The sequence below is a fragment of the Nerophis ophidion genome, linkage group LG18 (genome assembly GCF_033978795.1).
Source record: "Nerophis ophidion isolate RoL-2023_Sa linkage group LG18, RoL_Noph_v1.0, whole genome shotgun sequence".
Lineage (NCBI taxonomy): Eukaryota > Metazoa > Chordata > Actinopteri > Syngnathiformes > Syngnathidae > Nerophis > Nerophis ophidion.
In genome coordinates, this window is record NC_084628.1 from 7,603,399 (window position 1) to 7,629,757 (window position 26,359).

At 39.2% G+C, this 26,359-nt stretch overlaps 1 protein-coding gene across 1 annotated transcript; it reads right to left on the minus strand.

Moving 5' to 3' along the window:
* Nucleotides 1-9,621: 9,621 nt before the first annotated feature.
* calm3a (calmodulin 3a (phosphorylase kinase, delta)) lies at nucleotides 9,622-25,472 on the minus strand. The gene is made up of 6 exons (XM_061878645.1): nucleotides 25,255-25,472; nucleotides 14,491-14,521; nucleotides 13,953-14,096; nucleotides 13,674-13,780; nucleotides 11,302-11,437; nucleotides 9,622-11,214 (listed from the first exon to the last, which is right to left on the minus strand). Exons 1-6 carry the CDS (start codon nucleotides 25,255-25,257, stop codon nucleotides 11,186-11,188), a joined length of 450 nt encoding a protein of 149 aa, XP_061734629.1. The 5' UTR covers nucleotides 25,258-25,472; the 3' UTR covers nucleotides 9,622-11,185.
* Nucleotides 25,473-26,359: the final 887 nt, after the last annotated feature.

A 26,359-nucleotide genomic window follows, 5' to 3' on the forward strand; every position in this document is an offset into this window, starting at 1 on the left:
CCTCCCGAAAATCTCCCGGGGCAACCATTCTCCCGATTTCCACCCAGACAACCATACTGGGGGCGTGCCTTAAAGGCACTACCTTTAGCGTCCTCTCTCACCTGAAAAGGAGACTATTATATACCGGTAGTTCTCCGTTATCCATAGGTTTACTTATAACCCATAAAATAGGCAGGCACGGAGCTACTTCTCAGCGTGTGTTTATTCCAGCCGGCACGTTAATACACTGACACACAACATCCGGATTCCCATCATGCATTGCCTCAAAACTACGGCAAGTAGTAATGTCCAAAAACATAACAGAGATGAAACAGAAGAACGAAGAAGGGACACGGCTACGACGAGTAAGAAGTACGCTTGCAAGTTCCAAAATCATTGGAAAAAATTATTTCAGTTCATCCAGGACAGCTCGAAGAGGATGGGGTATGCTGTCTGCAATTTTTGTAGATCAGACTTCTCCATTAAACACGGTGGCCAAACGGATATATTCATTCATGACCCTGTGTGTGTGTGTGTGTATATATATATATATATTTATATATATATATAGTGTTCAGTGTATGTTCATGAGTTCTCTGATTTCTGAAATTATATTGTTCCATTGTCCTTAAAGAAGACTGTACAAGCTAAACAAAATACTGATCTCATTCCTAAAAACATTGATGTAAACTAATTATCTATCCGCCCTTTATAAGTTTCTTTCTTTGTGAGTTTGCATCGCTATGATAGGCATTCAACAATTTTTGGTTACACATTACTGATGGATGTGATAGTTGAAATTAATTGTACATTACATGGTGTTTTTTTTTGTGAGTTCTTGTTAAAACTCATGCAACTTTTTTTTACTGTGTAGGTAATCAATAAGGTACTATCTATATAATTGTCCGTGATTGGATTGATCATTAATTGGCCACACGGATGCTGATGATTCCGGAACTGCTTCAAGTTCATCGCTACGTGATCACCTGCAGGTTCATCCAGGATCCCTTGGATCTCCTATTTAATTCAATCAGAGCGTCAGGTAGGGTTTAAGATATTTTAACTCTAATAAATTCTGGAAACAATTGTGTGTCCATGTCTTGGGTGTAATTCTGTATTGTATCTGTTTTTCATAGAGAACAACAATCCAGCTGCATGCCAGTTTAAGGCCATTTCCGCTGTCTGATGGTTCGCTTTGGTGTCCCACAAAGTGAGACCGGGAGTGTGGCTGCGCCAAATTAACACAGTGTCCCTCCTAGCATCAGATAGGTCCTTTGCTGAAATTGCAGAAAAACATGCATCTCAATTTGCCAACCTTTTGGCCAGTGTGTGACCACAATTAAATTCCCACTCCGGATGCTGGTCTGGTGGAAAATGCTCTGGTCTAAATAGTGAGATCTGTAGTCTGGCAGATACCACAGAAGCTGTATTGTGATGAGTGCTGTGTAGCGTAGTCATTTCGACAAAAGCTACAACGTTCTAACCCTGAAGAAAACAGCAGCCTAGTGATTCCATCACAAGGCAAAGGGAAAGTTTGATTCCATAATCATGTTTGTTTTTAAATCGGTGTATAAAAAAATGCCTACTGTGAGTTGGTGTCTTGCCAGATTTTTTATTTTGTAGAAATACAACATTTCTATTCCTGCTGTAGGAGCACTTGCATTCAGAGGAGGAACTACACTTCCATGTTTAGATAACCGTTTCAAGCATACTACAAAATTTGGATTGTCATGATTTCATTGTCAAAGATGTTTTTCAGATTTTTTATCGATCCATTTTATACCACTTGTCCCTTTTGGGGAAACGAGGGGGCTGGAGCCTATCCCAGCTGTAATATGTGGTATTTCTATCTGAATAAATGCTTCTGATATTCTGTACATATTGTACAACTTAATGGTCGTCAAATTGCTGCTTTGCAATGTTTTAACCTGCTCTATTAATTAATCAAATGTAGGTTGCATGTTCTCCCCGTGACTGCGTGGGTTCCCTCCGGGTACTCCGGCTTCCTCCCACCTCCAAAGACATGCACCTGGGGATAGGTTGATTGGCAACACTAAATTGGCCATAGTTTGTGAGTGTGAATGTATCTGTGTTGGCCCTGCGATGAGGTGGCGACTTGTCCAGGGTGTAATTGCCTTCCGGCCAAATGCGTGCTGGCCTCGAACGGGACAAGCGGTAGAAAATGAATGGATGGATGGAATATTCAGACTGCTAATCATTTTGCAATTAAGTACTCAACCAGAACAAGTTTAGAAAATAATTTACACAATATTTCAGGTGGCCATATTTGTTTTCCCCCAAAAGTATTTACAAATGAAAGTGAAGCAAAAACTTTACATTTATATTATAAAGTACAGTATGAGGACCAAAGCTGAATATGATAACAATTCCAAGTTAAATTGCAAAGCTAATGTATTCTTAGACCAGTGTTTTTCAACCTTTTTTGAGCCAAGACACATTTTTTGATTTTAAAAAATGCGGTGGCACACCACCAGCAGAAATCCTTAAAAAACAAAATTCAGTTGACAGTAAAAAGTCGTTGTCACAATTGTTGGATATGACTTTAAACCATAACCAAGCATCCATCAATGTAGTTCTTGTCTCAAAGCAGGTGTACTGCCACCCCCTGTCACATAACATCCTGACTTATTTGGACTTTTTTGCTGTTATCCTGTGTGTAGTGTTTTAGTTCTTGTCTTGCGCTCCTATTTTGGTGGCTTTTCCTGTTTTTTGGTATTTTCCTGTAGTAGTTCCATGTCTTCCTCTGAGCGATATTTCCCGCATCTACTTTGTTTTAGCAGTCAAACATTTTTATGTTGTTTTTATCCTTCTTTGTGGGGACATTGTTGCTTGTCATGTTCAGATGTACATTGTAGTCTTTGCTCCACAGTAAGTTTTTGCTGAGGTCCAGCAATCTGTTTTTGTTTACTTTGTAGTCAGTTCAGTTTTAGTGTTGTTCTGCATAACCTTCTCTAAGCTTCAATGCCTTTTCTTAGGGGCACTCACCTTTTGTTTATTTTTGGTTTAAGCATTAGACACCTTTTTACCTGCACGCTGCCTCCCGCTGTTTCCGACATCTACACAGCTATTAGCTACCGGCTGTCACCTACTGATATGGAAGAGTATATAACGTGGTAGGTCTGCCGATCTCCAGACAGTACAGAAACTCAACAGCAACACATCATTTGCAGACTATAACTACTGGTTTGCAAAAAATATTTGTAAGCCAAATAGGTGAAACTAGATAATCTCCCACGGCACAACAGACTGTATCTCACGGCACTAGGCACAGTGGTTGAAAAACACTGTCTTAGACAGTAGGCTTTTTACCTGGAGCAGATGTAAAGGAGTATGATTTCGCTGTTATCGTCAACAAATGTTAATCCCATTTCTTCCCCTGTGTTGTTGGCTGCAGCAGTCACTAAAAGTGCAAAATGCAGGAGTTGTAGCCGTACATCTAACTTGGCTGCACTCTTCTGCCATGAGAAAAATCCTGTGTTTCCTCAGATTGGAGGATTTCCTGCCGCTTGCCTTGATTTGTATGCCACAAATACTGCAGAGAGCTTAATCTGCATCGGCATCGCATTTGGAAAAGACGATCCACACTTAAGAGTGTTTTCTATTTGGCGTGGTTGGGTTTTTGTCATGAAACATTGATGGGTTGCAAGAGTACTCAGAACATGTCTGCTTCGAAATGGCTTGTTTTCCTCTTAAGTGCTATCAAGTACTCGCCACTCGCAAGTGCTAATTAAAGTTAAAGTACCAATGATTGTCACACACATACTAGATGTGGCGAAATTATTCCCTGGATTTGACCCATTACCCTTGATCACCCCCCGGGAGGTGAGGGGAGCAGTGGGCAGCAGCGGTGCCGCGCCCGGGAATCATTTATGGTGATTTAACCCCCAAATCCAATCCTTAATGCTGAGTGCCAAGCAGGGAGCTAATGGGTCCCATTTTTATAGTCTTTGGTAAGACTCGGCCGGGATTTGAACTCGAAACAGACGAGACGTCACTCACAGCCCAGGCACCAAAACATGGCATCGCTGCGTTCTACGTGTATCAGTGACCGGTAGTACCGGGTGGTTTCGGTCGGTGCCAAAAAAGTACAAGATCCGGTGCCCACCTGTAGTGACAAACCATGATTGCAATGCCTAGCGCTTTTAATTTAAAAGTCGGAAAAGTGTGCGATTGGTTTGAAAAGGTGTCTTGACATGTTTTAATGTCGGATTGACTGTTTGCAATAAAAAAAATCCTGCTGACCGTCTTTCATTTCTGTTGAACTTTTACGCCATCTAACATACTAAAGCAGTCACAGTAAGAATCTAAATGTTATGTAATCTGAACACGACAGTAAAGCACTACCCACCTGAACGAGGCGCGCAGCAGGCGTTTGCTGCAGAGATGTCTCTTCTCACGGCAAAAATAAATAAATAAATTAAAAAAATAAATAGAGTCCTTTCTTGTCGGGAGAACAACTTGCTATAGCTTTAAACCTGATATTTCCGTAAGGTAGATGACTTTCCTTTGTCAATTTCTGCTTGCTTGTGACTCATGAGTAACAAGTGAACTGCAGTCAAGTTATAAATAAATAAATGGGTTGTACTTGTATAGCGCTTTTCTACCTTCAAGGTACTCAAAGCGCTTTGACACTACTTCCACATTTACCCATTCACACACACATTCACACACTGATGGAGGGAGCTGCCATGCAAGGCGCCAACCAGCACCCATCAGGAGTAAGGGTGAAGTGTCTTGCTCAGGACACAACGGACGTGACGAGGTTTGTACTAGGTGGGATTTGAACCAGGGACCCTCGGGTTGCGCACGGCCACTCTCCCACTGCGCCACGCCGTCCCAAGTTACCCCCCTACGGCACTGCCCGAAGGCCAAAATTGATGTATTTGGGTTAATCCGCTCGTTAAAAAAATTAGCTCCTTTATTTACATTTATAGCTGACTCGTTAACTTTGACAGCCTTAGTTTTTTTATCCATCCATCCATCCATTTTCTACCGCTTATTCCCTTTTGGGGTTGCGGGGGGCGCTTTATCATCTCTAAAATACTTAAAAAAAAAAAAAAAAAGACATGTGTTCTTGTCTTTCATAATGACTGTGAACCATTGGCAAAATTGTTTTTGAAAGTGCAGTTCCCCTTTAAGAAACTTCTAAATCTACGTTTACACTGCAGACCAAAGTGGCCCAATTTTTTATTTAAATCAGATTTTTTCCAGTTGATTGTTTACACCGCAAGTAAAATGCAATTTTTGTTAGACTCCATGATTAAGGTGCACACACAGCTGGTAGTTTTTTTTGATGAAGTGGTTCATTTCGACAGAAAACTGGATTCATATATGAGGAAGTGGCTACTACAAGTGACAAGATCGACACAACAGATCAGCATGTTAGGATTGTGCTGTGGTTGTTATGTAGAGGAAATAGGTAAATGATGGAAAACAACTGCAGCAGGAGGAATAAGAGAATTGTAAAAAGAAAGTGATCGTGCCGCGCACACAAATAACCTAGCTTGTCCAAAGATGACGTAAAAGTCGCTATGAGGTCGTATTTCTGTTTAGACTGCAGTCACATTTGAAAAGATAAAGATTCCAATAAGATTCAGATGACCTTCTGATGCGACCTGAATCCGATGCAAAAAGATCAGATCTGAAGATATTTGGAGCTTTTAAATTGCTAAAAAAAAATATACGACTCGGGCAAAAACAATCGGATTTAGTGTGCAGAGTGAACGCATGAATCGATTAACGTAAACCCCGACTTAAACCGTTTGAAAAACTTATTCGGGTGTTACCATTTAGTGTTTTTTTTGTACAGAATATGTACTGTACTGTGCAATCTACTAATAAAAGTTTCACTCAATCAATCAAAACGCGTCCTTAGGCTTTAGCTATAGACTTCTTCTGCCTGTTTGATAGTGTCATAACTGCCTCATGAGGGGCAAAAGTGTATTACAACTCAGTTCCCTTGTTGCCCACTAACAATAGGAAAGAAACACTGTTCTCCTGGGACAGGCAATTGTTTATAAATAATTTGTCTCTGTGCGTCCCGGACCAGTATCTTTGGTCGGGGACCACTGCTATAGAGTAGTCAGTGCACAGCTTGTATAGCAGTATAGATGCACTAATATTGAAATAACAAACAAGGGTGAGTCCACCTCAGTCTTGGAGGTGTGTTTGGGCTCGTTATGTTTCTCCCCCACAGTGGATGTTGGAATTAACCTTTGACTTCAATCAACCACAACTCTCCCAGTGCAGGGAGCACTCATGCAGCCCCAGACCATGACACTATACCACCACCATGCTTGATAGGAGACAAGACACAATTATTTTGCTATTCACCTGTGTCGCCAGTTATTGGTTGTGTTTCGAGTCACTACACTGCGATGCAACAACCTGTGCACTGCCTACACTAAAATATATCAATTTCGATATTGTATATTATCCTGTAATAAAGATTATTGATGAAATGCGAGGGAAGTACTTTAACACACATCAGGAGAGTAAAACTGTCAGGCTACAAAGAGGGTTTTCTTTCATTATGATTTACTTAGTATTGTACTGCCGCAAAAAAACTCAGCATTAGAGAGAAATCTTGAAGTGTTTTATTAAGGGATGGGGTAGGCGTTCTTGTGAATCATAAATGTCAGTCATGTGGTGGACAGAAAAAAAGCAGAAACAGTTTGTCCACATTTTAAAAACAACAAATTGCTAAATTTGAGCTTACCATGTGACCAAACGGCAAAAGCATGATTTTATCAAATGCTGAATTTAAGGGTCTTGGACATCCTAAAAGGACATGGAGAATTTTAGTTTTTGTTTTTTTTTAGCAAAAAAAGTTGAACTTGCAGCATATTACAGAGTAACCATGTTGGATTTAAGATAAAATAAGCACAAACATCCCAAAAGAGTCCTAAAATAATTACTGATTACCTTCACTCTCGCCATTATTCAGCACACAGGCAATTGTATTTTTAAAATTTCCAGTCAAATACATTGTATTGTACGAGTCACAGTAGTTTTGGTATGTACTGTAGTATTTTTTTTAAAATCAGAAATAGAATTGGTTCACCTTTAAATGAACTTAAAAAAGGATCAATTCCTCTGAGTGCTGAATAATGGCGAGAGTTTGGTTGTTAAGCTTATGAGATGCATCGCAAATGTAAGTCACTGTGATTGTCGTTAATGTTTTTATTATTGATGGCTGTGATGGAAGTGATAATAATAATAGTGATAATAATACATATTGTTTCTGTTAGTGTAAGACATTTAGTTTGTCGTTTTTTTTTAATCATTATTACGGTTTTAATTGGTGTATATATGTGTGTGGTGTGTGAGTGTGTATATACACACACACACACACACACACACACACACGCACACACACACACACAGTATTGCTTTGTAAAATTCTATCCTAAAAATTGTAGATTGTGATAGTTGCTCTATGCTTTTTTTTTTTTATTGGATTGATTGCTATTCTGTGTGATTTTTGTAAATACAATACATGAAAATGACAAAATACAAAACTTTCATTTTCAGGGCTTTGTAAAATTTATGTTGTCTTCCTCTTCTGCCAGGTGTGTTCAAAATTTGCAATTTGGAGCCAACAACATATGTATCTTTTTTTAAATTAGACTGATAAATTTTCTGTGGGATTTTTAGTAAATAAAATACATGAGAATTAACAAATATATTTAAAAAATAATATTATTTTAGGGGGTTTGTTAAATTTATATCGTCTTCCGCTTCTGCCAGGTGTGTTCAAAATGAACAATTTAGAGTCGACATATGCTTTTTTTCTTGCATTAGTGTAGACAAACCAAACAGTCCAGTTGCGATTGATTGAATGCCCTGAGATGTGTTAGTTTAGGTTTTGAGAAGCAAAAACAGTTCCCCATGTGCAGCAGGAATTATGAAACGACGCCACCTAGTGTTGAAGTTAATAAGCAACCATTAGTGTGAGGGTACTTTGACACGCTAGATTGTCCCTAATAAGAATGTGACTAAAATGTAAAATGTTTATGTTGACACGACCGGCGAAGGATAATGGCAGTTGTCTGTGACCCCGCACGTCTTACTTTCCTGCTGAGCGTGCTCCTCTTCCCTAATTCGCTTCATTTATCTGCTTAACCAAAGTGAATACAAATAGCAAGTCCAATCACGTCTACTCACCTCAGAGGCCAACTCTTCTTATTGGCTCACTGTCCCGTCCATCAGCTGTGATTGTTCTTGGTCGCATCTAGCGCACTGGGTTCAGGGGTCGTGACACCGAATGACCTGGATTACAACACATGGCTCTCGCAGCAATCCCAAGAGCCACTAAATATCATGACAGCCTGGATGGTCGCTCAAGGGAAGGGCTTGTGTCATCCAACATTGACTCCCTTCCGGATGGTCGACAAAATCCACTGGCGGGGAAAAAGCATTCAATGTCATTGCTGTAATGTTAATTATTTTTAGCTTACTATGGTTCATTTTATACTTTATCAGATAAAAACAAAAATGTCTAACCAGTTAACTGCAGATTTATTCTTCTGTTTTTTTCTTGAAGCAATATTTGCACCTAAGTCACCTACAGTGGGGCAAATAAGTATTTAGTCAGCCACCGATTGTGCAAGTTCTCCCGCTTAAAATGATGACAGAGGTCTGTAATTTTCATCATAGGTACAATTCAACTGTGAGAGACAGAATGTGAAAAAAATCCAGGAATTTTAATTGTACGATTTTTAAAGAATTTATTTGTAAATTATGGTGGAAAATAAGTATTTGGTCAACCATTCAAAGCTCTCACTGATGGATGGAGGTTTTGGCTCAAAATCTCACGATACATGGCCCCATTCATTCTTTCCTTAACACGGATCAATCGCCCTGTCCCCTTAGCAGAAAAACAGCCCCAAAGCATGTTTGCACCCCCATGCTTCACAGTAGGTCTGGTGTTCTTGAGATGCAACTCAGTATTCTTCTTCCTCCAAACACGGCGAGTTTATACCAAAATGGATACATGGATGATACAGCAGAGGATTGGGAGTATGTCATGTGGTCAGATGAAACCAAAATATAACTTTTTGGTATAAACTCAACTCGTCGTGTTTGGAGGAAGAAGAATACTGAGTTGCATCCCAAGAACACCATACCTACTGTGAAGCATGGGGGTGGAAACATCATGCTTTTGGGGCTGTTTTTCTGCTAAGGGGACAGGACGATTGATCGGTGTTAAGGAAAGAACGAATGGGGCCATGCATCGTGAGATTTTGAGCCAAAACCTCCTTCCATCAGTGAGAGCTTTGAATGGTTGACCAAATACTTATTTTCCACCATAATTTACAAATAAATTCCTTAAAATTCCTACAATGTGAACTCCTGGATTTTTTTTCACATTCTGTCTCTCACAGTTGAAGTGTACCTATGATAAAAATGACAGACCTCTGTCATCATTTTAAGGGGGAGAACTTGGACTTTCGGTGGCTGACTAAATACTTTTTTGCTCCACTGTATTTATGTACACTCCGGGTAGGTTGCATTTCTTAGGACCCTGTTGACTATTTGTAACAAAAATTCATCTGAGGTGAGGCATTTAGATGTTCAAGTGGTCGAGCAGATTGTGCAAGTATGACATGGAGATCCGGGTGAAGTAAAGCTCATTCAGTTTATTGATTTATGGAAAATATATATAACATCTTTACATATTTGAGACACTATCATCAGAAGCTGACAGTCCATTATTTTTTTCATTTCATAATCAAACGCAGAGAGTGGTATTCATCTCTTCCAAAGGGTTTCTTTTGGAAAAACTCCCAACCAAACGAATTGCTACAACCCCTTTCTCAAGCTCACTATAATCGTTCTTAACAGGCCAACTTACATTAGGTATTTGTAAATATACAGTACGGTATATATGTATCGTGTTCAGTAAAACAAGCAAGCAGATTCGGGGTTGAAAGACTGGACGACAAACCTAAGATGGGACAGCCAACAAGGACGAGAAATTAGTGAAAACACACAAGTCGTTATTGCAGTAGCAACAGTCCAATTTGGTTTCTTCTTTAAAAACAATATAGCCACATGGTTTAGACCAAAGTGCAAACATAGTATATATTTTAACATGTCAACGTTCAATAATCTGTATCTTTTTTCATTTTATTTTTTAAATAATGAACTATAATCTTGCAAGAAAGTTGAGGCGTATTGGGAGCATTATGGCACATTTCAAAACCAAAAAGAAAACAGAGCACAAGCTATTTACCACGACAACAGGCAATGCAAACTTTACGACACACCAATATATACTGTATATAGAGTGAGATATATTTTGTGACCAAAGTTTTTTAGTCAATACATTAATATTTGAGAACACATTTATAAAGCACTACGTCAATATTTTATGTTTGCAGAACAAATGTATTAACAGCAGTCCCCCAGTGCGTCTTCACAACAATCGGCCTCAAGCAACACATCACACTAGCGTCTCCGCTCAGTTGCCCCGGCAACGTAATCCAACTCACTTAAAACAACAGGACATCCCACTAGGGAGAATCAATCTTCTAAACCAAACTTTCCAACCAAGCACCAATAAACACCACGGACTAGTTGCTTTTGAAATAACCAATAGTGACACATATTTTTTTACAGATATATAGCTATATGGATGTATATACCTTCACTGTGTACACAATCTGACCACTACCTCTGATGGGATCAGAACCACCTTGTCAGACAGGAGACCACCACAGAACGGCTGCATGCAAGAAGAGTACTCAAATTGGTAGAGAATCACCACTGATGCTAGTAGAGAGGCAAGATTCTTTGCGGAAGCAGAAAGATTTAAATAGCCAACTTCTCCAAAATGATCGGTGGCATCGGTTCCCATCCCCTCCCCCCCTTGACGTGGCAGTGCTGCCCTTTCCTCTAAATTATTCATGAGCCGGGTGACTCGGCAGAATCTTGGTCGGAAGTAAAAGCTCTTTGGCCTTCTTAAAGCTTGGTCCATTAACTTCTTCAGGGATTAATCTGTAGGTATATGCTTAGCAAATACCACAGAAGTATTCAAATGTTTTAAGCACAATTGGCCGAATTCTACAAGTATTAATTTTGTTTTGTTTGGGGGAGTCAAGAGGGGGGTGTTCCTTTTTGTTCTTAAAGACAGTGATCTTAAGAGGACAAGCAACGTTAAAGAGAACATTCTGCATTGTCTTCACTTGGCGGTCATCATCTGGACGAATTCTGATGGACAAAAAAAATAAATAAATCAACAGTTTAACCAACAGCTGGAAGCCACATTGTGCAGTTGCAATGTAGAAAACATCTCACCCTCATAGTTAACCTGACCATCGCCGTCAATGTCAGCCTCGCGAATCATTTCGTCCACCTCTTCGTCGGTGAGTTTCTCTCCTAGATTTGTCATGACGTGCCGTAGCTCTGCCGCGCTAATGTAGCCGTTACCGTCCTGCAGGGGGGGCACAAAACCAACAGTCATTGCATTAAGGCAGTTTGTGTCCAACACAGGTGTAACAATATCAAAATTTTATATAACTTAAACACACACTGCAATCTCTGAACCAAGTTGTAATAAAAATTGTTTTAGAAAAATAAATCAAGTTACATTCTTGGCAGAAGAAATATTAAACATTGTTCATGACTTACAAGCTCAAAACCTGTGAAGTTAGCACGTTGTGTAATTCGTAAATAAAAACAAAATACAATGACTTTCAAATCCTTTTCAACTTATATTCAATTGAATAGACTGCAAAGAAAAGATATTTAAATGCTCAAACTGAGAAACAAATGTTTTTTTTTTTTTTAAATAAGCACTTATAATTTAATGGCATCAACAGATTGCAAAAAGGTTGGCAAAGGGGGCATTTTTACCACTGTGTTACATGGCCTTTCCTTTTAACAACATACAGTAAACATTTGGGAACTGAGGAGACCATTTTTTTAAGCTTTTCAGGTGGAATTCATTCCAATTCTTGCTTGATGGACAGCTTAAATTGTTCAACAGTCCGGGGTCTCCGTTGTCGTATTTTACGCTTCATAATGCGCCACACATTTTCAATGGGAGACAGGTCTGGACTACAGGCAGGCCAGTCTAGTACCCGCACTCTTTTACTACGAAGCCACGCTGTTGTAACATATACGAAGAATGTGGCTTGGCATTGTCTTGCTGAAATAAGCAGGGGCGTGCATGAAAAAGACATTTGTTGCTCCGAAACCTGTATGTACCTTTCAGCATTAATGGTGTAAGTTACCCATGCCTTGGGCACTAATACACCCCCATACCATCACAGATGCTGGCTTTTGAACTTTGCGCCAAGAACAGTCCGGATGGTTCTCTTCCTCTTTGATCTGGAGGACACCACGTCCACAGTTTCCAAAAACAATTTTAGATGTGGACTCGTCAGACCACAGAACACTTTTCCACTTTGTATCAGTCCATCTTACATGAGCTCGGGCCCAGCAAAGCCGGCTGCATTTCTGTGTGTTGATAAAAGGCTTTTGCTTCGCATAGTAGTTTTAAGTTGCCCTTAAAGATGAAGCGACAAACTGTAATTACTGTCATTTTTTTTTCCTAAGTGTTCCTGAGCCCATGTGGTAATATCCTTAACACACTGATCTCAGTTTTTGACGCAGTACCGCCTGAGGGATCGAAGGTCAAGGGCATTCAATGTTAGTTTTCCGCCTTGCCACTTACGTGCAGTGATTTCTCCAGATTCTCTGAACCTTTTGATGATACTATGGTCCTTAGATGGTGAAATCCCTAAATTCCTTGCAATAGCACGTTCAGAAATGTTGTTCTTGAACTGTTCACAGACAAAGTTGTGACCCTGGCCCCAACCTTGTTTGTGAATGACTGAGCATTTCATGGAAGCTGCTTTTATACCCAATCATGGCACCCACCTGTTTCCAATTAGCCTGTTCACCTGTGGGATGTTCCAAAAGAGTGTTTGATGAGCATTGCTCAACTTTTTCAGCGTTTTTTGCCACTTGTGCAAGCTTTTTTGAAACATGTTGCAGGCATCCAATTCCAAATGAGCTCATATTTGCAAAAAATAAAATTCACCAGTTCAAAAGTTAAGTATCTTGTCTTTGCAGTGTATTCAATTGAATATAAGTTGCAAATCCTTGCATTCTGTTCTTATTTACCATTTACACAACATGCCAACTTCACTGCTTTTAGGTTTTGTAAAAGCTCCTTAAGCAAAGATCCACCATTTTCTTTTCTTGTAAAGGACTACACTGAACCACTATCAGGCAGTATTATTGGATGCACAGATTTGACATTAGAGCAAGGCGAAGTAATCTTATTCACGATTCTTGGCCAGTACTTTTAGGTTTAAGAACTTTGGCTGGAGTGAAGATGAGCGGTTTGTGTAAAACCTGTATTGCAACAAAACTGGCTGCTCTGAACACGGCTGTTTAGAGAGGCTTAGTGTGCTGTTATTACTGATTCTTGGGGTATTTTCCCCAAAACATGCTAAACATGTTAAAGAAAGACCTGGGAACTGTGGAGGCTAATATAGAGGCTGAAGAAAACAAAATACATAACAGAGGACACAAACTTTTGTGAAACTAGAAATATGAGCTTTAGTAGTCTTCCAAAATCACAAGGCATCACAAGGAGACAACAAACAAATCGGGCCAAAAAAGGGGAACGGATGTTATCGTTTCACAATGTTCCAGACCTTGTCAAAGACTCTGAATGCTTCTCTGATCTCCTCCTCGCTGTCTGTGTCCTTCATCTTCCTCGCCATCATTGTCAGGAACTCGGGGAAATCGATTGTCCCGTTACCTAACAAGCCACACAAATGTAATTTTCCAAAACATTCTTTAAGCATGTGTTGCACTTGCTTTTTTTTTTGGCGGGGAAGTTGCAGGAGTTGTGAGTGTAAAAGGTTGACAAAGTCACTCAATGTTTTAAAATAAAACAAAATCTTCAAGTTTGTTTGTGCCATCTTCCTTACCGTCAGCATCGACCTCATTGATCATGTCCTGCAGCTCCGCCTCAGTGGGGTTCTGGCCTAGAGAGCGCATGACGGTGCCGAGCTCCTTGGTCGTGATGGTACCATCGCCGTCCTTGTCGAACAGCGAGAAAGCCTCCTTGAACTCTGCACAGTTATGGAAATAACTCAGTTTGGGTCCCGATGACACAGAAAAACTCACTTGGGCAGTAGGGACACACAGAAACAAAGTTAAGCAGCAGCAGTGTGTGTGTGTGTGTGTGTGTGTGTGTGTGTGTGTGTGTGTGTGTGTGTGTGACTCATTCAGCCTTTAAAAAGGCTTATAAAAATAAAGCAGGCTGGATTTTGGAAAGTTGCCGGAGTAAAAATCACTAGTGATTTCAAAGCAGCAGAGTCCAAAATAAATATGCTTATGTGAGAAAATTGACTCAGAACCTTGCTGCAGATAAAAGATGTAAAACGAAAACCACACAATTTACACGTTTATTTTCTGCAGCTGTTTGTCTCTGTGTCACCTCTGCCGCTACGCTATTGTACGCACCGGCAATCTGCTCCTCGGTCAGCTGGTCTGCCTGTTGACAGAAGAAAACAATGATGACACCTTTGGCATTTTATTTAAACAACAATTGCCTTCTCTGAAAAGATTTTACGTGTTTGTTAAATGTTGCGGAAATTCCCCAGGTCTAGTAATCATTAGGTACAACTTTACAAGCTGCATCATACTGGGAAGTGCGTGAAACATTAGAAACAACTAATACCTTTGTGTACATGTACATCACGAATGCAGCAAAGAAAACATTTTGGATACCGTTTTAAAATATAATTAGAATATAATTAATAATTTTAAAATAATTATTTGTAATTGTATTTACGGGTAGGTTATGTTGTTGCAAGTGAGACAAAATCCAGTTGATGTTATATAACATTACTATCATCTATGATCAAACTAAATGATAATGCTGACACATGATTTAACTTCACCAACTGAATTAATACATTAGTATTAGTACTCCGCCCTAATAACAATTAAAAGCATGAAATTGTGATCCTGATGTAATCACACTCCTATATTTGACTTCCTCTGACATGTTACCCTTTGAGTAAGACTTCACAAGGGTGCCAGTCTGTCCAAGTCAAGAGTGTCCACTTAAAGCTGCTCAAGTGTGATGAGAGCCGGGTATAAATACTCCACGACCCGAAATACACACACCTGCTATAATTAGCGAGACCGGAATAGGGTCGCTTATGTGGCACACTGACGATCACAGCCGCTAACCTTTTTTAAAATTGATATTTCATGATAACACTGTTAGTTTGTTGTCATTATTGTGTAGTTGTCATTGCTACCTGTTGATTGACGGACAGTGTGTTAAGTCTTTTAGCTCTAGATGCAATGATGTCCAATGTTCCTGATATAAATATAACATGAAATTTCAATCGGTATATAAATCTCAAAGTGCACCTACGGTGCACTGGGACCGGTGAGGAAACAACCTTTTCCAGCCCAGCCATGAACTGAAGCAAGACCTACTCCTGTGCGCACGTGCATGTGTGTGTGTATGTATGAATATATATATATATATATATATATATATTTTAAGTTCTCCCACTTAAAATGACAGAGGTCTGTAATTTTCATCATAGGTACACTTCAACTGTGAGAGATAGAATGTGAAAAAAAATATTCAGGAATTCACATTGTAGGAACTTTAAAGAATTTATTTGTAAATTATGGTGGAAAATAAGTATTTTGTCAACCATTCAAAGCTCTCACTGATGGAAGGAGGTTTTGGCTCAAAATCTCAGAATACACGGCCCCATTCATTCTTTCTTTCTTTAACACGGATCAATCGTCCTGTCCCCTTAGCAGAAAAACGACCCCAGAGCATGATGTTTCCACCCCCATGCTTCACAGTAGGTATGGTGTTCTTGGGATGCAACTCAGGATTCTTCTTCCTCCAAACACGACGAGTTGAGTTTCTACCAAAATGGGTACATGGATGATACAGCAGAGGATTGGGAGTATGTCAAGTGGTCAGATAAAACCAAAATAGAACTTTTTGGTATTAACTCAACTCGTCGTGTTTGGAGGAAGAAGAATACTGAGTTGCGTCCCAAGAACACTATACCTACTGTGAAGCATCTAGTAATCATTTTCTGGGGGAAACACTAATATGTTGTACCATAGCCGGGGAACTTGGCTGCAGTTCAATTGCTACTGATGAGCCACTAGTGAGCAGAAATGGACAAAGAAAAGGATACACTACGGAAATATAAGGTTTAAAGCCATAACACTTTGTTCTCCGGACACGAAAGGAATATTTTTTTGGCGTGAGAAAAAACATCTTCCCTGCACAAAATGCCTGCTGCGCGTGTCGTTCTAGAGGTGGGTAGTGCTTCACTTTCGTGTTCAGATTATGGTTAAGGTGCAGTGATAACATAACATTTAGATTGTTACTGTGATTGATTTAGTAAGTAAGATGACAAAGAATCAACAGAAATTAAATACGGTCGTCAGAATGTCGAAATTAAACTTGTTTTATTGCAGTCGATCTGACATCAAATCATGTCAAGACACTTTCTCAAAACAATCACACTTTTCCATCTTCAAAATAAAAGCACTTCAGTATACATTCAGTTTAACTAGGTTTAGGATTTTTCTTTAATGTAAGGGCTTCATGTTTGCTGCCACACCTAAAAAAATAAAGTAATATAATGTCTTGTAGCATCCAGGAGAAAACAGTCGGACACTCATTTTATGTTAACATCAGGCCTAATTCCAGCAAGTATTTCTAGCGTGCTCACACGTCTGTCTCCATGTTTCAATCCAGACACAACACTTGCTCATTTACCGCCGACACGGTGTGTTCAAAGACCATGGGAAAAATGACCATCATAACACCCTAAAGTACACAATAACACCAGCCATATGCACGGGGCTGTCTGTGGGCGTACTTTAATATATTTGAGATATACCCGCGGACAGCGATCTTCACAATTTAAGATGACACTGGAGGTTTTTAATGAGAGAGAGGCTCCCAGCAAGGCGAAGCAGGTGTAACGTCAGGCTCTGCAGCTCGCTTACAGTAATAGCGCAACAGAATCCAAACAGAGTCTCTAAACACGAGTACAGTCGCCAGTAACACCAGAAATAGATGCTAGTTTTGTTGCCAAAGGTTTTTACTACAGAAAGTGGCTTAAAGGATTTGAGAAATCTAAATAAATTTTTAAAAAATTATCAACAACAGCAACAATTTCAAAATACAACAAAACAATATTCTGTAAGAAAAATATGTTAATACTATAGTTAACATATTTGTTTAAACTTGTATTCACAACCCTTTTTAAAGTATATGCACCATTGCAAACCATGCGATTATGTCATATCGACCACACCCCTAACCACGCCCCCACACCACAAGTATTTTGGCAATTTATGGGAAAGCCTGACATTAAAAAAATTAAAATGTCCTACATTATGATCATGCTTTGTCAGAGAATTTTTGAAATGTTATTCTGTGATATTTGCACCTAAAGACATGCTAGTACATCAGTTTAGGAATATGGGGTTGGGGGTATGTCTGGCTGGCTGAAATATTGTGTAAATTGTTTAATAACATGTTCTGGTCAAGTAAACGATTACATAAATATTATCATGCTGAATATAACATTTTATTAATTAATAGAGAATGTTAAAACATTGTCATGCAGCAATATGAAGCCAAACCCCTGCAAATTATCTGTCAAGGGTACACTTGTTAATGGTAAAAAATTATACCTATCTTTTTCTAATAGATTTTCAATCGACCTGTAGAGCCCCAAAGATCGACTCGATCGCAATCGACGGTTTGTCGACCCCTGCTTTAGAACAACACAAAAAAGGGCTAAGTCTTGACGAAATGTGTAATGAACATACATTCCTAAAACACCACACTGCTAATATTTACAAAATGGGGAAGACAAATAGACAATGTTTGATTAACATACAGCCTGGGGATATCCTACAAAAACACAGTTAGTATTTATAACAGCTAGCACAGCTCAACAGCTAATACATTCATTTAGATATCTAAATCTGGTCTTGATAATCCAATCAAACAGCTAGTTTAAGTTATAAGTACAATACTTACAATATAAACACTTTGTAAGGCGCAATATAAGACTAGACTGTCACGTTCGACATTATGGAAAAGGCTACTTCCAACCAAGGCAGCACATCATAGTCTATACCAGGGGTAGGGATCCTTTTTGGCTGAGAGAGCCCATCCATCCATCCATTTCCTGCCGCTTTTTCCCTTCTGGGGTCGCGGGGGGCGCTGGCCATACAAGCCAAATATTTTAAAAAGTATTTCCGTGAGAGCCATATAATATATTTTTTTTAAGACTGAACACAACTATATGCGTCCATTTTTAAGTAAGACCAACATTTTTAGAGCAAAATAAGTCTCTTATTCTTGTTAATAACATTGTTATTCTGAAACTAACCAACAATAAATAAAATACTTCTTACCATTAATGCGACTTCTTGAACAGGTGCGGTAGAAACCGGGTGAATGGATTAAAATGCATGAGAATGTTTTATATTTTGAACGTTATTTTTGACACTGATTACCAGCGGAATTATTCATTACTGTGTTATGCAATGTCAGCTAATATTTATCTGAGAGCCAGGTGCAGTCATCAAAAGAGCCACATCTGGCTCTAAAGCCATAAGTTCCCTACCCCTGGTCTATACGCTACTGCCATGTGGCGTTTACATGCAACTGCATGTAAACTCTACTATTTAATTAATAATTGCAAACAACACTCACAAAATTGTATTTATAGTTTCCATAGTTATATGTCCACCCAAAATTTTTATGCTGTGAGTGAATGCACAAAGGTGCGCTTTGTTGATGTTATTGACTTGTTGGAGTGCCAATCAGGCATATTAGGTCAGTGCATGACAGCAAGCTAGTCAATGCTAACATGCTATTTAGGCTAGCTGTATGTACATATTGCATCATTACGCCTCATTTGTAGGTATATTTGAGCTTGTTGGGATATATTATCCATCCATCCATCCATTTCCTACCGCTTATTCCCTTTTGGGGTCGCTGGTGCCTATCTCAGCTACAATCGGGCGGAAGGCGGCATACACCCTGGACAAGTCGCCACCTCATCGCAGGGGATATATTATGTTGGGATATAATTAAGATAATGAAGGATAAAGTGATTAAGAAATGTTTAGTATAGATATATTTGAAAAGGCTGTAAAACTAATCATATGTTCTGAGTTTTAGTTGAAACTGGGTCCAAGTTCATGTCTACGCACATTCAATCTTATTGCCCACATTCTTGCCACTGTTGACGTGGCTTCTTTGCCGAGGTCTGAAGGACAACCAGAGTCCAGGAAGGAGAAGGCAGAAGAAGAGTCCACTTTTGGGAGCAGACAACTTATTGCCTATTCATACATTGTGACATATATTGTAAGAGCGCGAGGGGAAGGGCGCGTCCGGACAGCACTGCTGTGTAAGTCGCCGTGTTGATACTAATACCCTTTACTTTTATCCTCTTTGTATAAAATTTAGTTTTGCATGTCTCAAGACACATTATCTGTATGTATTATTGGCTGCATTTCAGATAATTCGTTGTGTGCCACGTTACCTAGCTTGCCAAAGATTGCAGAAAAATCCATTAAAGAAGACAGCCTGCTGTTTCCTTTAATTTGGACACACATCTACAGTATATGTCCAATATGGCTCTTTTAACATTTCGGGTTGCCGAAAGTGCTCAACTTCAGCCTAAACCATTTAGGTCTGTAAAATTGTCAATTTATGAATGTAAAACTGTTTGTTTATTTTGTTGACCACTGAACAAATAAATAATACACTAAAACTAACTAAAGCAGCTGTTAACTTCGTTTTACATTCATATGACGGTTAATGTAACGACTGCGTCGCAATTTACTGCGGGGGCCGTTCTCCCAAGATGCAGCAGGAACTCCAGAGGCGACGTGCAGGTGAGGCAATGATTTATTGTCCATGAAATCATGCAAAAATACAAAAGACCGAAAAGTGTATTGCTAGCACAAGGACAGGACTCAAAGGATTGTACAAAAATACTTAGCGTACGGGTTGCATGGAAGCAAATATGAAACGTCAGTGTTGCGTAACGCAAACAAGGAAGTGGCGAGAAACGGGAATAAATAGGTTTCTGATTAGTGCCCAGGAGCAGGTGAGCGTCCTGAACACTAATCAGAGGCAGGTGAACTTTATCTGCAGTCATGGCAACTAAAACACAAACCCAGGGCTGCTGAACACAGAACTGAGGAAGTCAAACTAACAGAAGAAAACATGATCCGGGCAACGGATCATAACAGTTAATGTTAAAATGTGACTCAAAATTAGGGCTGGGCGATATATCGAGATACGCAATACATCGCCGGTTTGTCTCTGTGCGATATAGAAAATGACTATATCGTCATATTCGGGGTTTACGTTCACACGCAGTTGCTTTTAGCTGTGGGCATTACACTACAGGCTATTCTCACTCTTTCCCGTCTCTCCTTCTCACAGACAAGCAGCCGCACACGTCACGTCATACGTCACATACGCTTACGCGCTCGCGGGCAGAGAGGTAGCAGCATGGGTAACGTTAGCTGTGATGCTAGCAGAGCCGTGCGAGTGGTAATACGAGAGAAAAAAGGTGCGGATCTAATAACAAATGAAGGAAGAAATAATTCCCAAGAAAAACAGCATGGGACCGTCGTCTGGCGGTGGTTCGGCTTCAAGCGGGAAGATGTCGAATAGACAACTTTAATTTGTCAAGTGCGGGGCACAAGCGTTGCTACCAAAAGTAGCATTACTGCTAATATGTAACATAATTTGAAAAGTCACCTGCTAATAACTGTTTAATAAATACAGTTTTGGTCAATTGACTAAGTTGTGATTTCCTTCTCTGCATGAAAGTTTTCAAAAGAGCATGTATTAATTCAGTATGAACAAGAATGTTTTAATGTAGACACATAGAATCATCATACTGCTGTGATTATATGCATCAAGTGTTCTTTCAAGGCTAAGGCAAAATATGGAGATATATATCGTGTAACGCGCGATATGGCCTAAAAATATTGAGATATTAAAAAACGGCTATGTCACCCAGCCCTACTCAGAATATTGCTTTAAGACTTAATATTTCCATTTCAATTGCTTTATATTGTTCTGAAATGGTGTGACTTGAGCCTAAAGTCAATTTAACTGAGTCATCTTGGGGGTTGCAGGTTTAAAAAAAAGACTGCAGAGGAGTATGTGTTCAGCATACTGTCATCCTAGTGGAGGGGTGATGCAATTTGGACGTTCGGGGATAAAAAAAAACAAGAGCCGGTGGGCATTTTTTTTGTGTACGTTTACAGAAGCTTGTGTTTGAGCAGCACGTGTCAGTTTGTGCAAGATGAATGTTTAAATGTGTAGAAATAGCCTCGTTCTTGGCGTTGCGAGGGGTGCACTGCAGATGATGACAGCCGACTGCGCCAAGCATGGTTTGGTTGAACGCAGGGGGAGGGAGGGTGGCATAGATGAAGGCTCATTCAGCAGGAGCAGAATGCGCTTCAATTGCATGGCGCAGGACGTGCAAAGAGGAAAACATCATTAACCAGTGCATCGTACCTCACAACGTGTTGCAACTACCTGTGGGCTGTGTTCCTTATTTTGTGCAAGTGGTGGCCAATAGGCTAGTTGCACATGCAGTATAGCCCCTAACCCTGCTTGTCCATGCAAGAGCTGCAGGTACCAAATTATGCATCATAAACGGATCAGATGCCTTGCGATGAGATGGCGACTTGTCCAGGGTGTACGCCGCCTTCCGCCCGATTGTAGCTGAGATAGGCACCAGCGACCCCAAAGGGAAATAGCGGTAGAAAACGGATGGATGTAAAGGGATCAGATTGTTTTATGCATCCTGCCTCGTAAAAATAAGGGGATGAGTTTCAAGATAACATGGCACGGTGGTCTATTCTTAGCACCCCCACCCCCCTTTTTTTAAACCACCGCGCCCACTCTTGTTCGGTCACGCTTCGCTATAAAGCAGGGGTGTCAAACGTACGGCCCGGGGTCCGTTTCAGGCCCGCAGACAGGTTAAATCCGGCCCACGGCCTGCAAAATACCTTTAAGTGTAACATGAGCTGCAATTCTTTTAATGAAAGAAAATGCTGTTCTAAATGTGTCCACTTGATGTCGCAATAGCAATTCAAGTGTAACCCACGTCACACATGACACTGTTTAAAAATAATGTGTCACCTGACTTTAAGTGCCCTCTTGGCTACCGCTACTCCAATCGGCGTCAATTGTGGCTGGCAACAAGACTAATGCTGTAGCAACGCACCATAACTTTTTTTAAATTATAAATTATCCACTCAACAGATAAAAATAACGAATCAGTAAAATGCACCCAGATGTGCACCCAGAACTCCATTGTAAAAATGTGTGCTTCTACATTTGTTGTTTTTTGTCTTTTATTTTATATTCAAATCTACTAAGTTCACATCGGTTAAGTTTGTAGTTATGTTACCTTTAATTTGGCCATCATGGTGTCATTTTGATCATTGTTTTGATTATTTTATCATCGTAATATTTGAATGATTGTAAATTAATGTGTTGTGGCAGTTGCGGATGTCACCAATGTGGCGGTGTAAGGAAACACTTGGTTGATTTTCCAAACATGTCTTTAATGAGTTGTTAACACGATAATGCTGAACAGGAAGTGCTTCAAGTTTAATGTTTACTAAAAACACAGTGACATAGTTCATGGTGTTTTGAAAACGGCAACATTTTTTTTCCTCAGAGTTTTTCACTAAATTGAAGTGTTTTGCCAGGATGATTATTTGTCATGTCTAAACTTTCAGAATGCGCTTGTTCTGTTTTTGGCCAAAGAAAACCAATTTGAAGTTGCCTTCATTTCTAAGTTATCATGCCATGATTTTACCAGTCTGGCCCGCGTGGGAATAGATTTTCCTCCATGCGGCCCCTGGGATAAAATGAGTTTGACAGCCCTGCTATAAAAGGATTAAACTAACGCCGTCATAAAAAAAAAAAAAATCATATGAATGGCGCCGCAGCAACACGAAACGCGTGCAAATATTGACATAAAAGGTGCGTGTGGTGAGTTTTAAACACATTGACAAATCCCTCAAACAAACATGAATTAGATTATAATAATAATAATAAGCACTGTAAAGTGATTAAAATGGCAACTTATTGTTGCACTAGTACAGTGGTTCTCGACCTTTTTTCAGTGATGTAACCCTGTGAAATTGTTTTTAATTCAAGTACCCCCTAATCAGAGCAAAGCATTTTTGGTTGAAAAAAAGAGATAGAGAGGTAAAATACAGCACTACGTAATCAGTTTCTGATTTATTAAACTGTATAACAGTGCAAAATATTGCTCATTTGTAGTGGTCTTTCTTGAACTATTTGGTAAAAAAAAAAGATATAAAAATAACTAAAAACTAGTTGAAAAATAAACAAATGATTCAATTAAAAATAAAGATTTCTACACAGATGTGTAACCTATTTTTATGGTTTTGCTTCTTTGTGATGATAAGTTCCTGTTATACAGTATATGCCTTGAGCTCTTATTTAGAAGGTGAAAAGAACGGAAATGATGTCATCTTGGAGTGGAGCGGAGTTTGTTTTCAAAAACGGAGGCTCTAGTTTTACTCGAGGACCACTTTATTTCGTTTGTTTTCAAAAACTCCGCTCCACTCCAAGATGACATCATTTCCGTTCTTTTCACCTTCAAAATAAGTGCTCAAGGCATATACTGTATAACAGGAACTTACCATCACGAAGAGGCAAAACCATAAAAATAGGTTACAGAAGTAATCATCGACTTAAATTGCCCTCTTTGGGGATTGTAATAGAGATCCATCTGGATTCATGAACTTAATTCTAAACATCTTTTCACAAAAAAAAAGGAATATTTAACATCAACATTTATGGAACATGTCCACAAAAAATCTAGCTGTCAACACTAAATATTGCATTGTTGCATTTCTTTCACAGTTTATGAACTTATGTTCATATTTTGTTGAAGTATTATTCAAAAAATATATTTATAAAGGATTTTTGAATTGTTGCTATTTTTAGAATTAAAACAAAAAATATATATCACGTACCCCTTGGCATACCTTCAAGCAGTGGTTCTCAACCTTTTTTCAGTGATGTACCCCCTGTGAACATTTTTTTAATTCAAGTACCCCCTAATCAGAGCAAAGCACTTTTTGGTTGAAAAAAAGAGATGAAGTAAAATACAGCACTATGTCATCAGTTTCTGATTTATTAAATTGTATAACAGTCCAAAATATTGCTCATTTGTAGTGGTCTTTCTTGAACTATTTGGAAAAAAGATATAAGAATAACTAAAAACTTGTTGAAAAATAAACAAGCGATTCAACTATAAATAAAGATTTCTACACATAGAAGTAATCATCAACTTAAAGTGCCCTCTTTGGGGATAGTAATAGTAATATCTGAGTTCATGAACATTTCTTCACAAAAAATACATCTTTAACATCAATATTTATGGAACAAGTCCGCAAAAAATCTAGCTGTCAACAATGAATATTGCATTGTTGCATTTCTTTTCAGTTTATGAACTTGCATTCTAATTTTGTTGAAGTATTATTCAATAATTATATTTATTAGGTACTTTTGAATTGTTGCTATTTTTCAATTGATTGATTGAAGTTTTTATTAGTAGATTGAACATTACAGTACATATTCCGTACAATTGACCACTAAATGGAAACACCCGAGTAAGTTCTTCAACTTGTTTAAGTCGGGGTCCACGTTAATCCATTCATGGTACAAATTTATACTATCAGCATAATACAGTCATCACACAAGTTAATCATCATAGTATATACATTGAATTATTTACATTACTTACAATTGGGGGTGGGATGAGGAGCTTTGGTTTATATCAGTACTTCAGGCATCAACAAATAAATACATTTATAAAAGGATTTTTTGAATTGTTGCTATTTTTTAGAATATTTCAAAAAAAATCTCACGTACCCCTTGGCATACCTTCAAGTACCACCAGGGGTACGCGTACCCCCATTTGAGAACCACCGCACTAGTACAGTCTGTTACCGAGCGGTCTAGTACGTTTTCAGACACATTCCATGTTCATAACATTCATTTAAAAAAATATTGATTCCAGTGAGATATTTGTTAAGAATTAAAGCTTATATTCCCAATGTTGGCGTTAGCTTCTGCTATCAATGTGAATGCTACTGCTAACCACGTCGTTGGCCTGTACTCACCATTTTGACTTTTTCAAGCTCCGCGAAGATGAGGGGAAAAAAGAGTCGTGCAGTGGATTGGAGATTGAAGGTAGCGACGCAGTGAACACTCAGCCCGGGTGACTTTAGTCGAATTCAAGCTTTCTACGCGTAATTATTGGAGGAGCAGGCCGTTATTGCTGTGGAGAATTGCCCCGGAAACCTCAACCGAGCGACGCCGGCCTGTCGGACGGATGTATCCCTCCGCCGGTGCGAACACTTGACCTCCACGGAGTCCTTAAAAACCTTCCAAATTCTCTAATTTTTAAACATGGCGTATTTTCAATTGCAACGAAATTTAATCATCGTCAATACGTATTCATTTCCACTCACTTTATGTTTTAAGCAACGTGATTGATGAAGCACTATAGCGTGGAAGTGCGCAGGGATACCACCACACACCACGCCGTAAAGAGGATGGAGGATTAACGCTGACAATACTATTAAGTGGTAAACACAATCAAGCCAGAAACAATCCCTCAACATGTCACACTTTATTGAAATATTTAAAGGTATTACACAATTCAAAAGTAATTTGCATACATGATCTTCCGCGACCCCAACGGGAATAAGCGGTAGAAATGGATGGCTTGATGAATGGAGGAATGAATGGATCTCCCCTACAATTTCCCAAAAATAAAAGTCAAACAAAAAAACACACATTAGTTGTTTTTACTAGACATGGTAAATGGGTTATACATGTATAGCGCTTTTCCACCTTTTTAAAGGCATACTGAAATGAGATTTTCTTATTTAAACGGGGATAGCAGGTCTATTCTATGTGTCATACTTGATCATTTTGCGATATTGCCATATTTTTGCTGAAAGGATTTAGTAGAGAACATCGACGATAAAATTCACAACTTTTGGTCGCTAATAAAAAAGCCTTGCCTATACCGGAAGTAGCAGACGATGTGCGCGTGACGTCAACTGGTTGTGGAGCTCCTCACATCCTCACATTGTTTACAATCACGGCCACCAGCAGCGAGAGCGATTCGGACCGAGAAAGCGACGATTTCCCCTTTAATGTGAGCGAGGATGAAAGATTCATGGATGAGGAAAGTTAGAGTGAAGCACTTGAAAAAAA

Bases quoted from the DNA above. Each gene is read 5' to 3' on its own strand.
- calm3a (XM_061878645.1), bottom strand. The intron at 13,781-13,952 runs GTAAGGAAGATG...GTGGCTTGTTAG, and splicing joins CAATGAGGTCGATGCTGACG to GTAACGGGACAATCGATTTC. The intron at 11,438-13,673 runs GTCTGGAACATT...CCCCCCCTGCAG, and splicing joins CATTCAGAGTCTTTGACAAG to GACGGTAACGGCTACATTAG.